Genomic DNA, 15,702 nt, shown 5'->3' on the forward strand with positions numbered 1-15,702 from the left:
CCAGGGTGGTCCCAGTGTCACCCATCACACTCACAGTGGTCCCAATGACACCCAGAGTGATCCCAGTGGCACCCAGGGTGGTCCCAGTGTCACCCATCACACTCACAGTGGTCCCAGTGTCACCCATCACACCCAGGGTGGTCCCAGTGTCACCCATCACACTCAGGGTGGTCCCAGTGGCACCCAGGGTGGTCCCAGTGTCACCCATCACACCCAGGGTGGTCCCAGTGTCACCCATCACACTCAGGGTGGTCCCAATGACACCCAGGGTGGTCCCAGTGTCCCCCACCACACACAAACACAGAGCACAGGGTTTGCCACCAGCCACCTCACAGATTTCCCTTCCCAAGCTTCCGGGTGGGAACTGGTAGGAATTGTGGTCAGATGGATCCCAAAAAACCACCAGAACCTCTTCCCAGCAGCTCTGCATCGCTGGTGGCTTCTCCACACCTCTGGGGTTGGAAAACCATTGCTGTGGTTCTGCAGGGCAGGGCTCAGGGCAGCTCTGGTGCCCCAGCAGTGCTGCCATCCCAATCCCACCCCGCTCCTCCTCACCACCCAACCCTCTGCTCCCCGTTCCGTGGCACGAGAAACCCGCGGGGCGTCCACACACCAGAAATAATCCCGTTACCTTCCCCTCTCCCTTCTCTCCTCCCCCCAAGGGCTGGAATGCCAGCGGCCGAAGCGGCAGAACTCCAGCGATGACATCGAGGTCCTCTCCACCGGGACCCCCCTGCAGCAGGAGAGCCCCGAGCTGTACCGCAAAGGGACCACCCCGTCCGACCTGACCCCCGAGGACAGCCCGCTGCAGAGCTTCCCCGCCAGCCCCTGCTCCACGCCGCCCCTCGGCCCCTCCTGCAGGAACAAGAGCGCCCACTTCTCCAGGCAGGTCTCGGTGGACGAAGAGAGGGGCGGCGAGATCCAGATGTTGCTGGAGGGGCGCGGCGGGGATTACCTGCGCCCCAACAGCTGGAGCGAAGAGAAGGTGGGCGGGAGCCGCGCCGGGAGGAGCGGGACGATGCGCAGCGGGCAGCTGGGCTCCACCGCTGGCCCCGAAGACTACAGAGGTCGGAGCGGGGGACACAAACATTCGGCCTCCAACCACAAGCCGAGAGAGAGGTGGACAGATTCCCCAGCCACGGTTTCATGGACTTCCCACCACAGGTCCCACAACCACAGCTCAGGGAGCTCCAAGCTGCTTGAGCTGGACGAGGAGAAGATGAGCAATTACGAGATGGAGATGAAGCCCCTCATGAGGATGGATTCTTATATGCAAGAGATTCACACCCAAAAAAGACACTACAGCAAAGGGGGAGGCTGCAGGAGCGTGGCTGACGAGCACCGCGGGGAAGAGCGGGGCTTCGGGGTTCAGAGACTGAGGTCTAAGTCCCAGAACAAAGAGAATTTCAGGCCAGCTTCCTCTGCCGAGCCCACGGTGCAGAAACTGGAAAACCTGAGATTCGGGGACAAAGCTGAACCTCGGCTACTGAGGTGGGACTTAACCTTCTCCCCGCCACAGAAATCTTTACCTGTTGCACTAGAATCTGAAGAGGACAGTGGGGATGCGCTCAAATCCAGTACGGTGAGTGAGGGGATTGGCTCTGGAATTGTGGCCTGGAAGCCCGGGGCTGTTGTGGGGCTGAGTGGAGCGGGATGGGAGGGAAATTCGGAAAATGTGAATGATCCTGGGTTTGTGCCTTGAATCCCCTCTGCTCCCTTCTCCCATCCTGCTGGACGTTGGTGTGGGGTGTTCCCTGCAGGCTGTGCTGGGAGCAGCAGGGTTTTCCCTGGAGGATGGAGTTTTGCAGCCCAGCCCCTGGGCCAGCAATAAAAATAAAATTGGCAGGGATTTGGTGGGAAAGCTGCAGGAGCAGACAAGGCATTGGTGATGTTCCTTGGGTTATGGTTATGGCCACAGAGCTTCCTGCTGCTCCAGGACAGCTCCTTGTGAGACATCCCACCCTGGGCTCCTCATTTTGGGGGAGACAAGGACACTTTGGGCATGGAGTGGCTGCTGGGAAGGGCTGGAGGTGTTCGGGAGAGAAGACAGAGTGATCTTAAAAGCTGCTGCAAAGTGGAAGGGAATAATCTGTTCTCCACGAACAGAATTAATGGGCTTAAAGTCAAGGAGGGTGAGCCATTAACCATGGCTAATGAGGTGAGGGCTGTAATGAACTGCCTGAGGAGGGGGGGTCTGAGGTTGGACATCACCAACTCAGACAGGACCTGGACAGAGCTGAAGCTCCTCGGGGGAAGGCTGAGCTGGGTGGATTTTAGGTTTTCTGCAGTCTTGTTTTTTGAGGATTGCTGGATTTCCCATTAGAAACTTCCTCACTTGTTGTCCCCCGTTGGTTGGCATTGACAGGAGAGGTGATGGGGTCTGCTGGGAGCACTGGGGAAGCCACCACTGCCCCAAATTGTCCCTTGTCCCTTGCCCAAACACAGGGCAGGGCTGGAGGTGTCCCATGAGGATGCCCCAGACCTACCCAGGAGAAATGGAAAACCTGTCACGCTCAGGAGGTGACATTTCAGCAGGCTGGGGCTAAATCTCCCTGGCAGGGGAGCACAGGATGGTGCCTGGTCACGAAACTGAAATGAATTTGTCAGTCAGGCCGAAAATTCAGGCGAGAGGCATCGAGGTGTGTGAGGTGTGGTGACATTTGCCATGGCTGCAGTGTCCCTGCTCCTCCAGCACCTGCCAGCAGAGCCGAGGGGCAGAGAGAGGAGGGAGCAGTGAAGGATGGGTCTGCCCCAGATGGAGCTGTGGGTAAATCCTGCCCACAGCAGCCTGGGATGCAGGAAGGATGGATCTGCCCCAGCTTCCCTGTTGGGGCTGTGGATAAATCCCCCCCAGAGCAGCCTGGGATGCAGGAAGGATGGATCTGCCCCAGCTTCCCTGCTGGAGCTGTGGATAAATCCCCCCCAGAGCAGCTTGAGATGCAGTGAAGGATGGATCTGCCCCAGCTTCCCTGCTGGAGCTGTGGATAAATCCCCCCCAGAGCAGCTTGAGATGCAGTGAAGGATGGATCTGCCCCAGCTTCCCTGCTGGAGCTGTGGATAAATCCCCCCCAGAGCAGCCTGGGATGAAAGAAGGATGGATCTGCCCCTGCTGGGGCTGTGGGTAAATCCCCCCCACAGCAGCTTGAGATGCAGTGAAGGATGGATCTGCCCCTGCTGGGGCTGTGGATAAATCCCCCCCAGAGCAGCCTGGGATGAAAGAAGGATGGATCTGCCCCTGCTGGGGCTGTGGATAAATCCCCCCCAGAGCAGCCTGGGATGAAAGAAGGATGGATCTGCCCCTGCTGGGGCTGTGGATAAATCCCCCCCAGAGCAGCCTGGGATGCAGGAAGGATGGATCTGCCCCAGCTTCCCTGCTGATAAATCCCCCCAGCAGCCCTGGAGCTCTCTGCCTCCCCATCCCCGGGCTCAGGCTCAGCAGCTCCCACCCAGCACCGAGGGGGAGCTGAGTGCTCCACAGGGCACATCCTGCAGCCCTGGAAAACCAGAGCCTTGCAGGCTGTCCTTGCCTGCCTGGGAGGCCCTGGAGACATGACAGGCAGCACGAGGAGCCTGACAGGCTCCCAGAGGGGAAGAGCAGCAGCAGTAATTGCACAGACACAGCCCTGGCAAGGCCGTGGGATGCACAGATGTTCCAGCACCTTTGACAACACGACCTGGGAGACACGGGGCCCACAGGAGGGATGAAACCACTGTTTCTCCTCGCTGAGAGCCACGTGATTTGGGGGAGATCACTGGCACAAGCAGCCCTGGGCTGTCTCCCCACCCAGCCCATCAGATGTGCTCCCACCTCGGCGCTGTCACAATAAACCTCCCTCCACATGGCAGGAGGCAAACACCGACACATTCCTGGCCATTCCCAGTGAGTCCTGGCCACTAAGGAAGGGCCCAGCCTGCATGGAGCAGTGCATGGAAAAGCCATTAGGATGCACATCCTACTTTGGAAGTGCTGGAGCTGCGGAGCAGCATGTTCAGTTTTCTCACATTCATAACCGAGGGTGGAACAGATGGCGAAGGTTTGGGAGGAAGCTAATGTAATACAGAGGAAGAGATAATATGTGGATTTAAATAACCCACAATGCCAGCAACAATTTGTTCTAGCAGGAATTGCATGGTGCTAGCAGGGTTTTGTTCCAGTGGCCTGGCAGGGAGGGGGTGGCTGGGCAGGAGCAGGGGAAGGTGTAGGGGAGGAATGGGAGGTGCAGGGATCTGTGCTCCAACCTCCTGCCCAAACCCGTGACCTCACCTGCACCTGCCATCAGAAGCACTTCAGACTTCAGGGAGTGAAGTGGTAAATCCCTGAGGAGGAGGAGGGCAAGGCTGAGGGGGAAGGATTTATCCCACAGACCCCACATCCATCTCCAGGCAGCACAGGACACTCACACACTCCATCCTGCAAAACCCCCCTGCATCCTGCTCGAGCTCCACATCCCCCCACAGCAAAATCAAGGCTCCCCAAGCCCCCCCAAAAGCCAAATTCCCCCACGCTGGCCTGAAATCCCCTTTCCCTGTGGCCTGGCAGGGCAAGGCAGCTGTGGGCAGGTGTGTGAGAGCCCACACTGCTCCAGCCTGCTCACTGCCCCTTCCCTGGGTCCCTCAAAAGGAGGGGCTCAAAGGGCAGCTCCCAGCTCCCACCAGCTCCCAGCAGAGCAAGGAGCTGCCAGTGAGCAGGAGGGATGCTCAGAGCTGAGCACGGCTATTTTTGCTCTACCTGAGGTATCCCTGAGCAGAAGCGAGGTCACCCTCACAGCTTAGCTTGTTTTAAAAATAATCTGCCCTAAACCAGCTCTGCACAAGCCATCCATGAGCCCAGGGCTTGGCTCTGTGCTGGAGGGGCAGCTCCAGCTTCCAGCACACCTCTGGCAGTGCTGGAGCAGGCTGGGGGTGCTGGTCTCACAAAAACACACTCCAGAAAAATCACTGCTCCTGATTCCTGTCTGAAAAACAAGCTGGGAGCCACGAGGCCTTGAATCCAAGCTTCTCCAAAGCTGCACAGGCAGGGATGCAGACTCCACAGAGCAGTCAGATGTAGAGATTGCTGTAGGAGCTGTAGGAACTTTGTTCTCCTCTGTCACTTTTCCCCAGTCCTTTAAAAGAAGCTCCCAGAACCACCCCGCTTTGTTGGGGCTGCACACCCTGAATTGAAAAATCCCCTCACAATTCCTGAATTGAAAAATCCCCTCACAATTCCTGAATTGAAAAACCCTCTCATAAAGTTCATTTCTTGAGGCCACGGCTCAGTAACATCGATGAAATTCAGCACTGCTCAGTGTTGGCTCTCGGGGGATTTGGGGGTTTTGGGGTCACTGAGCCACACAAATGCTTTAAAATGACATTTAAGGCCACCTGATCTCTCTGTGCCTCTGTGGGCACTGACCCCAGCACCCAGAGGACAAACTTACAGCAATTGTCAGCGTTGGGGCAGAGGAAAACGGGAGCCAACGTGCCAGGACCGGTGCTGGTGTTGTGGGATTAAGGGATTTATGGGAACGTCCCCATCCTTCCCGGCCTTAAAGGCCCACGAGGCACTGGATGCTCCACAGGTTCCTGGAGCCTCTGGGGAGGAAAGGAAAAGGAAAAGGAAAAGGAAAAGGAAAAGGAAAAGGAAAAGGAAAAGGAAAAGGAAAAGGAAAAGGAAAAGGAAAAGGAAAAGGAAAAGGAAAAGGAAAAGGAAAAAAAGGAAAAGGAAAAGGAAGAATTGTTGAGAGACTGGGAAGGGAAAGGAGCTCTCTAAAATGCCAGTGAGCCTTTTATCCACAAACCACAGCCCGTGGCAGGGCTGGGGAGGCAGAGAAGGGAGCAGATCTCCTTTCCTGCAGGTGCTGAACATCTGCCGCTTCTGGAAGGGAGGAGAAGCGCTTTAGGATGGAGCAGCTCAGCAGGAAGGGCCGGGCTCACCCGAGCCTGATCCATCATCCCTGGTCCCCGTTCAGCAGCGGCAACCCCCAACACTCCCAGGGTCTGCAGGGATGATCCCCAACACTCCCAGGGTCTGCAGGGACGATCCCAACACTCCCAGGGTCTGCAGGGACGATCCCAACACTCCCAGAGCCTGCAGGGACGATCCCCAACACTCCCAGAGCCTGCAGGGACGGTCCCAAACACTCCCAGAGCCTGCAGGGACGATCCCCAACACTCCCAGAGCCTGCAGGGATGATCCCAAACACTCCCAGAGCCTGCAGGGATGATCCCAAACACTCCCAGAGCCTGCAGGGATGATCCCAAACACTCCCAGAGCCTGCAGGGATGATCCCAAACACTCCCAGAGCCTGCAGGGATGATCCCAAACACTCCCAGAGCCTGCAGGGATGATCCCAAACACTCCCAGGGTCTGCAGGGATGATCCCAACACTCCCAGGGTCTGCAGGGACGATCCCAACACTCCCAGGGTCTGCAGGGATGATCCCAAACACTCCCAGAGCCTGCAGGGACGATCCCAAACACTCCCAGAGCCTGCAGGGACGATCCCAAACACTCCCAGAGCCTGCAGGGACGACCCCAAACACTCCCAGAGCCTGCAGGGATGATCCCAAACACTCCCAGGGTCTGCAGGGATGATCCCAACACTCCCAGAGCCTGCAGGGACGATCCCAAACACTCCCAGAGCCTGCAGGGACGAGCCCTGACCTCGCTGAGGGGTGTGAGGAGGTTCGAGGTGCGACCCTTCAAGGTGCCCGGTCCCATCGCAGCCCCGGGGACGCGAGGGCAGCAGCCCGGCCACCCCTGCCCGTCCCACCGAGCCCAAAGGCAAAAATTCCCGGGGAAAGAACCGCAGCAGAGGCTTTAAAGGCATCTCCCGGCTGAGGCATCTCCGAGAGCCCCCCCTGTCCCCGGCGGGTCCCCGCGGGGGTGGCGGGGGGGGATCCCGGCAGCCTCTCCCTCCCTCCCTCCCTCCCTCCTCCGGCAGAGCGCAGAGGGGCGGATTTGGCAGCAAATATTCCAGGCAGGTCTCGCTGTCGCTGGGGAAAGGCAGGAGCAGGCAGCCAATCTGCAGGCGGAGCGGGATGAGCCGAGCTGCCGGAGCCGGGGATGCGGGCAGGGGGCTCGGCACAGCCCCCCCCCGGCACGGAGCGGGGATGGAGCCCGGCACCGGCACCTCCCCGCTGGGTCTCCCCTTGCCAGAGCTGCCGGCTTATTCCTGAAGGGATTCGTCTCCACCTGGAGATGCATTTCCCTTCGTTTTTTAGGCACCTTTAGCCCTAAAGGTCGTAAAATGAGTTAAAAATAAAACCTGGGTGTTTTCTCCACCCCAACCTGTTTGGGGTGTGAAGCTTCCCTGTGCATGGAGGTGTTCCCATTTGGCTGCTTTGGGATGAAGGGACCTGGGGACTTGTTTGGCATTAACCTCCCTGGGATTAAACCTTGTGATTTATCCCTGTGGCCTTCCAGCTTCAGGTTTTCCCATTTGTTTTTTTTTTTTTCCCCTATCGGGAGCCACCCCCAGGTCTCCCAACACAATCATCCCTGGGTTTTCCTTATTCCTCTCATCTCAACCGACCAGATTGACCTCAATCCCAGCTGGCAGCTGCGTGCCCAGGCAAACAGAAGCCATCATTTCATGGGAACAAGGAGGAAGAGGAGTCCTGCTGCCATCACAGCTCTGGAATGAGGCAGGGCTGAGCACTGCTGCAGGGGTTTGTCACTTCTTAAGACAAATAATAATCACAAACTGTTCCTCCTCTAATCCCTTTCGTGTTCAGACAACCTGAGGTAAATAATCTTCAGAGAGAAATGGGATGTTCAACCAGACAGGGTCCTTTTCAAAGCCTTTTCATCTCCAGGGCCTTTGATGTACCTGGGAGCACCTTCCTGGCTCTGCTCCTGTCATCTGGATATTGGGGATGAGCCCAATTCCATCTCTTAGCTGGGAAAATCTGGGGGCCAAACACCAGCTTTTGACTGCATTAGAACCAAATTTTGATTGATGTTTTTAGAATAAAAATCTTAAAACGAGAGCTTCAAGCACACCTAAACAAACACTGAGCTCACTGGAAGGTGAGGATTGAACCAGGGGTGACAAATCAGTTCTTTAAGAGCCTAAAGGATTTCCAAGAGGATAACCTCTCCTTTTTTTTAGCCTTTTTTTTTTCTACCAGAAGCAGGTTTTTCCATCCCACCCAACTCACTTCCACTCACACAAGCACTTTTAGCATCTCCTGAGCCCCTTCCTGGAGCCAGGGGAGCTGCTGCAATCCGCTGGAGAAAGCCAAGTGGCTCCCTGATGTTTCCTTTGCTAAATGCTCCTTAACCATTTCACAGAGCCTGTTCCTGGCAATGATGTGACAATTCAGCACAAATGTCACCGAGCTGCTAAGTTTACAGCCCTTTCTGCAGTGCTGAGGCTGGAAAATGGTGCATATCTTTTGCTTTTTTCTTTTTTTTTTTTTTTTTTGCTGATCCAAGTCCTTAGTAATTACACTTAATAGATCCCGGAGGGATTCCTAGGTAACCTGCACTCTGGTTTCCATGGCAGAGAGGCAGAGCTTGTACCCTGTGATAACAGATAATAATGGATTGCTAATGCTTAAATTAATTATGCCACAATTGCATTTGTAAACCAGCTGTCCGTCGTATTCCCAGAAAAACTCTGGAGTTGCTACACAACAGTTCCAGGATAAAAACAAACAAGGCAGAGGGGCAGGAATTACTCTACAGCTACAATTACTGCTATTACTCCTGTGCCATAACCATGGTTTCTTCCTATTTTAGTGTTTCCATGGGTTAAGGTCTAAGTTTCTGTTCTTTAAGCTTGGAAGCAAAGCTTAAAAATCCCGGGAGATCCAACCTGTTGATAGAGAAGGATCCTTTTGCCCAGCTGATGTTGGTGTAGATTCTCATCCTTGGCAGATGTTTTCCTTCTCCTGTGAAGGACTCCAGGGATATTATTGTAAAAAAATTTGAGATTTGGCCCCACCAAACGGTGACAGCAACAGGCAAAGCTGCAAATCAGGGGCTGGGTCTCCTCTTTCCACAGGCTCCTGCTGGAGGTTGGAACACAGTGGGAAGGGTTTAAAAGCCACAGCTGTTAAAGCACTGGTTCTTTGCTGCAGCAAAAGGGAGATCAGTGCCCTGCAGCCAGGCTGGGCCCAGCAAAGCCTCTCTCCCAAAGCTCAGCTCCAGCACTGATCCATCTCCTGGCCAGGCACGGAGCAGGAACGATGCTCAGTGCTGTCACATGTCCCAGGCCATCCCTGCCACGGGAGGGGAGAAGGGCAAACCTCCCCTCTGAGCAGAGGGGAAGGCACTGAGACCTCACGAGACAGAAATCAGGCAGACATAAGCATTGAGAAGTGCAGCAGGATCCGTAACTGGAGCTAAACCAGAAGCTTTGGAGGGGCAAAACTGCTTATCCAGCAGCAGCTGCTATTCCCTGCCATTCCCACCTGGACAGCAGCGCAGGGAGGAGGGGGTTAAAAAGAGGGAGCTGTCAAAAGGAGGCAGAATTTGTGAGCTGGATTTGAGGTGGTTGGGTCAGCTCCCACCCCTCCCTGGTCATGCTGTTGCTGGGATGGGAATTGTGGCAGATCCCGTGCCTGCCGTGGCAAAGGAAGGATTTTCTCCTGCCCCTGCCCTGCTCCTCATCCCTGCAGGATGCAAAAACCCAGCCTGAGCAGAACCTCTGTGCACGGGGATCCAGGGCTGCTGGTGTGAGCGGGTGGTGGATCCCCCCAGTTTTCCAGCTGAGGGCACAGCTTTGATGCCCTGTGTGTAAATCACAGAACCACGGGATCATTTAGGCCGGAAAATGCTCTGGGATTGAGTCCCACCGTTCCCCCAGCACTGCCAAGCCACCTCTGCTCCATGTCCCCAAGTGCCACATGCACACAGCTCCGGGGATGAGGACTCCACCACTGCCCTGGGTGAAGAATTATTCCCGAATATCCAATCTGAACCTCCCTGGTACAACTCGAGGCTGATTCCTCTTGTCCCGTTGCTGTTTCTTGGGAGAAGTGAGCAGTGAAGGCTGCGCTCCCTCCCTGGACACATCCCACGGAAGGGCTGCATCCCAAAGTGAGAGAACAGGGAATTGGAGGGACCAGCAGCGTGAGCAGAGCAGGGGCAGTGCTGGCTGTGCTGTTTTGGCAGGGAATTCCTCCGTGGAGCAGCCCAGGAATGGGGCTGAGCCCTCCCTGGCTGCGGGGCCGGGGCAGGAGCTCGTTCCGTGCCAAGGCAAACAATGGCACTGATAACCGCCTGCAATCTGTTATTATATTACCAGCAGCTCAAAAACCCTAAAACCCAATAATCTTCTGAAATGCAGCTAATCCCTCCCAGCGCCAGCAAGGCCGGGCTTGGCACGGCCGGGCTGGGGAAGGGAAGGAGCAGCGAGCAGGGGGTGGTTGCTGCCTTTGGAAGCTTCTCACGGCACAGGAGGAGAGGTTTGCCGGGAGCAGCCAGCCCTGGATGGGTACCTGGCTGCTCGCCGCAGTCCCTGCCTTGGCTTGGCTGCCTTTGACCCTGTTGCTAAGCTACAAATATGCCTTTCCAGCAGGCTCCAGCATCCTCGCTCCCACCCACTCCCAAACGCCGGCTGAATCAGGCTGCTCGGAACAGAAACCATCCCCGGGCAGCTGGGAGCTGCTTTTTCCCGTTCCTTTTCCAGCACAGTGACCCAGGGAAAGCTCCCAAGGGGTGCCCAGCCCTGTCCCCACTCCATCCCAGCGACACTGGGAGTGCCAGGAGCGGGCAGGAGCCCGGGGGAAAGCGTTTGGAGCATTCCCAGGGCTGGGATGCAGCAGGAATAGCTGAGGATCCCAAGAAAAAGCAACCACCCACCCACTGCCAGCAGCACTCACCCTGTGCGAGCCACGCTCACACCCTGGCACCAGGGATGAGGTGCCAGGATGGATGAGGTGCCAGGGATGTTTTCCTGCAGAAGGGTGTGTTGGAGGGCTGGCTGCAGTGCCCCGACCTTCCTGGGATGTTGGTGGGCTCCCACAGGATTGTCCAGGACGTGCTCCAGGGGAAGCAATGGATGCTCCCCGAGGGATTGAACCATTCCTGGGATGTTCAGCCCAGCTGGGCTGGGGGTGTGCACGGGGCAGCTGCACTGGGGTTCCTGCAATGCTTTCCAGGTGAAATCACAGAATCCTGGGATGGTTTGGGTGGGAAAGATCTTAAAGCTCATCCCATCCCACCCCTGCCATGGGCAGGGACATCTTCCACCACCCCAGGGTGCTCCAAACCCTGTCCAACCTGGCCTTGGACACTTCCAGGTGGTTCCCAGGATCTTCATTTGGTCCATATAAACTCAGGAAAGGTTATTAGAGCATTCCCAAAATGTTGCCTGAACGTGGACCCCCGTGTGCTGGCCTGATGTCCAGGACCTGGAAAACAACTGTGTTTATTGGGAAATGTCCTGTGGACACTTCAAACTATCCCCAAACCACTCTAAGATCCCACATAATCTGCTTTTTTGGTTTTTTGGGTTTTTTTTTTTTGTTTCCTTTTCATTGACCACCTGATAATCAATTTTAGTTCTGTTTTTTAAGGCCAGAATTCCTATGGGAGTGGCATGGGATGATCCATGATCCATCAGGGGGTACAGCCAAGTGTTTGCTTGGCAGCTTAAAAAAATCCTCCAAGGCTTCCTGGGCACTTGGGGAGGTGTCAGTTGGGATCTGCTCATCCCTTGAGCTGCCTGGACTCCCCAGAGCAGAATCTCCTGGATTCTCCCCAGATTCTCCTGGATTCTCCCCAGATTCTCCTGGAATCCCTGCAGAATTCCAAGGATCCATCTAACTGCTGTCCTTCTCTTTCTCTTGCAGGGTTCAGCTCCCATCCTGGTAGTCATGGTGATCTTACTAAATATTGGAGTCGCCATTTTGTTTATTAACTTTTTCATCTAATTCAAGACTGTCTTGTTTGCAAAAATAACAGTTACATGTATGAATGGGGGAAAAAAAACCACAAAAAACAAAACAGAACAAAAAAAAAAAAAAAACAGAACCAAACAACAACAACAACAACAAAAAAAAAGGGAAAAATCGTAACTCGAACTGTCCTCTGACAATTTCCAAGTCTTTTCACAGAAGAACAACAAATGATCGAGTCTCACTCACAGTTTGCCTTTTTTCCTGGGTAATGTTTTTTGGATTTTAGCCAAAATTCTTTGCTTGTATAACACTATGCTGTGTGGCATGGCAAAATGCTATCAACACTCTGCCCCCCCAACACTGGGAAGGATGAGAAGGAATCCCAACAAAAGAAAAAACCTCGTTTCCCTTCCCCTCACCCCCCCCCCAGCAAAAGAAAAAAATTGTCTTTGTACCAACAGCAATGAACCCCAAAATGGAGATGAGACGAGGGGACCATGGGGAGAGTTTGGGTGGAGTGGGGATGGGTTCTGGGATGCTCCAGGCTGAGTTTCCCAGGGAAATCCACAACAGCTTTAATGATAAATGGGAGAGAAAAGCAAAATCAGGCTTTTCACCCTTTGGAAATGGAGGAATGCTGCTGTGAGCAGGAGGAGAGAAGGAGCACAGGGAAGGAATGAACCCTGTCTGGATGGGAAAATGGCAGAACAGGCCCCATTCTGATCCTTGTTTTTAAAAGAAAAATTGGCTTTTTTGCAGAATTCCTCGGGGCAGGGGGGAATAGGGAACATGAGGTGTGAGCAGCAGCCCCAGCACCCTCCTGCCTTCACTCCTCCTCCCCAGGCTGCTCCTCACCCATGGCAAGGCAGGAAAACCTCCCAGAGGCTACTTTTAATTCACAGCCAGTTTCTCCTGGCTAAAACTTCCCCCCAAAAAAAAACCCTTGGAGGCACCTCCAGCAGCACGGATGGAGTGGCTGATGGTGCTGTGCTGGTGAGGAGCATCCAGCCCATCCCAAAAAACGTGAGCAGGGTGGGGAGGGACGGGGGACAGAGGGCTCAATTCCAATCCACTGAGGATGACAATAAAACAAAACCAAGCAAAAAATCCAACTGTTTCTCAAAGGCACCTGGGGAGGAGCAGCTGGAGCATGTCCCAGAGAGGAGGGAGAGGGTGGTGGGTTTGTCTCTTACATCTTGCTGTGGACTGTTTCAGACATCATGCTTGGGCTCTGAGCATGTAGTATTTTGCACTTTGTAATGCAGGATGTATATTCCAGCTTCCAACATGTCCCTGTATTAAAAAAAAAAAAAAAAAAAAAAAAAAAAAAGAAAAAAAAAGTAAAAAAAAAGAAAAAAAAAGAAAAAAAAAAAGAAAATCAAACCAAACATCATTGGCAATGGCAGCCTCTAAGGATGTATTTTCTTTCTTTTTTTTTTTTTTTTTTCTATGTCACTTAATTTGTTCGTTTCTACCATCTTTGTACTATGCCTGCCTTGATTTCTGTCCCCTCCCCGGACCCGCGGATAATCTGCATACTCATTAAAGATGCGTGTCCCTGTTCTGAGCTCTCCTGGTGCCGATCACACAGCGTGCTCTCAGCTCCAGCCCGGCCAGCGGCGCTCCCAAAGCTCCCATCCCTCCCCTGGGTGCTCCCCCACCAGCAGCTCCCACTGCTCCTTTGGGATTTGGCAGGGCCAGGGACCAAACCCCACCCTCATCCCCCCCCCTGCAGCTGCAGCAGCAGGACAAGGGTGCAGGAGGGTGGCAGCTCCCGAGGGGGGTGAGACCCTCACAGGAGATTTTGGGGGTGGGGAAGGAGGGAAAAGCCCTCCCCGACATTCACGTCCAGAGTTGTTGGATCCAGCCTGGACTGGTGGACTCAGCTTTGCTTTGCTTCTGTTTTAGCTGTTTCTCTGCTACCTTTTCAGCAGATTTCTTATTACACTGCACTGGATTGCTATATTTTTAACCAGAAATAAACTAAGGATTAGAGCATGTGCCAGTTAAATTCAGTTCTTTTCCTTACATGGTCTGATTCCCTCCTGTCGCAGTTTTGCTTCCTCTTCTCCTTCCTTTCCCTTTCCAGGCACAGGGCTATGGGTGGACAGGGGAAAGGATAATTTTGAAATTCCATTTTCCACAGTAACTGTCCATCATCTTCCCACCTCTTCCTTTTTTTGTGTTGTTTTGGATTTTCCTTTTGGGTCCTTAGTCATAGTTTTGGTTTTTTTTTTTTTTTTTTCCTCTTCAATGCTTGCTGCACACTTGAAATGAACCAAAAAAAAAAAAAATTCACATATTGGGATTGCAGCCTTGGGAATTCACCCCTGGGATTTGGAATCCTGCTTCTACTCTTTAGAAAGACTCTCGAGGACTTTTTTTTTTTTTTTTTTTCTTGGTGCGTTCGAGTGCAGGACACAAAGGTCCTGTCAGGAGCAGGTTAAACACAGCCCTGCAAACACAGATATTTAGATATCTATAAAACAGCACCAAAATGCCTCTTGTTATCCATCAAATAAAAGCACTGGTGGTTTCCTGACCGGATTTTTCCCACTGGTGCCTGCCCAGTTATTCCTGCTCTTGCCCCTGGACCAGCACAAATCCAACTTGGATTTTTCAGCTCTCTGTTCCACTCAGTCAAGCTGAGGTTTGCCCAGTAGGAAAGACAGCCACAGACTAATATTAATTGGCTCCCAACCCACACGGTCCAAAATAATGATTCCTTTCTTAATCCCGGGGAGTTGAGCAATTTGTCTCAGTCCTGGGCTTTTCACATTTGCCCAAGGCCAGAAATATTCCTGAGAAGTAGCCCAGAGAGAGAGGTAATTCAGTGTATTTCCCTGTGCTCCTGCAGATCTACCTGAGGCCCATTAAAATGCCCATCAAGGTGGGCCATAAATCCATGGAAATTATCCAGCCCTGCTGCTTTATGTCCAGGCTGGCAGCTGCACTTGGTCAGTTGAAGGTTTGGATCATTTTTTAAGGCTGCACTGGAATTTTTATGTTCTGCCAGCACGAGGAGGGGCTGGCACAGCAGAGCTTTTGGGAAGGGGGAATTTGGGAAGGGAGATTTGGATCCCACCTGTGTGAGAGGGGCTGGTCCAGCACTGCATCCTTGGGAAGAAGTGAGAAGGAAGGAAGGAAGACAAACCTCCTGTGCCACGTCAGCTGCTCCCAGCCCATCTGGTGTCTGGGTGGTTGTACCCAAAACCCAGATTCCAGCTCTCTCCAGAGCCCCAGCTTCCAGAGATCCCGAGCTGTGGCAGCATCCCTGCCAGAAAACACAGCCAGACTGCATCAGCAGGGGAGGAGCGACAGGAGAAACAGGGTGGGACCCACAGTGAAGGGCTTAATTGAGACCTAAGGACTAATTACACACAGCAGCTTTGGCAAGTCCAGGGAGGATGGAAAGCAGGGATTTTTGGAAGCTGTCACACAGACAGGGTGGCTCCAGAGGGCTGTGCTGAGGCAGGACAGAGCAGGGATGGGATGGGATCTCCTGAGCTGGGGTGAGGGGTTTGCACAGAACAGAATCCTGACAGAGGCAGCTTTTCCTGCTTTAGGGACCAGCTCAGCTGCTTGCACAGCTCCTGAATGACTGCAGCAGTCGTGGGATCATCAAATCATGGGATGGGTTGGGTTGGAAGAGATCTTAAAACTCATCCTACCCCACCCCTGCCATGGCAGGGACACCTTCCACCGTCCCAGGCTGCTCCAAGCCCCGTCCAAGCTGGCCTTGGGCACTGCCAGGGATCCAGGGGCAGCCACAGCTGCTCTGGGCACCCTGGGCCAGGGCCTGCCCACCCTCCCAGGGAGTGGCAAATCCCCCAAAACTCTGCACAGAAAGATGTGAACTTACCCAAGT

General features: G+C 54.0%; 1 protein-coding gene across 1 annotated transcript in view; it reads left to right on the top strand.

The window, feature by feature from the left end:
- JPH3 (junctophilin 3) overlaps positions 1-13,832 on the top strand; it is a 53,378-nt gene extending 39,546 nt beyond the window's left edge. The window contains exons 4-5 of the mRNA XM_053952590.1: positions 663-1,582; positions 11,787-13,832. Of these exons, the coding sequence (XP_053808565.1) occupies positions 663-1,582; positions 11,787-11,867 (1,001 nt within the window). The 3' untranslated portion in view covers positions 11,868-13,832. The remainder of the gene's footprint in view (positions 1-662; positions 1,583-11,786) is intronic.
- The last annotated feature ends 1,870 nt before the right edge of the window (positions 13,833-15,702 follow it).

This window comes from Vidua chalybeata, chromosome 11 (assembly GCF_026979565.1).
Source record: "Vidua chalybeata isolate OUT-0048 chromosome 11, bVidCha1 merged haplotype, whole genome shotgun sequence".
Taxonomy (NCBI): Eukaryota; Metazoa; Chordata; class Aves; order Passeriformes; family Viduidae; genus Vidua; species Vidua chalybeata.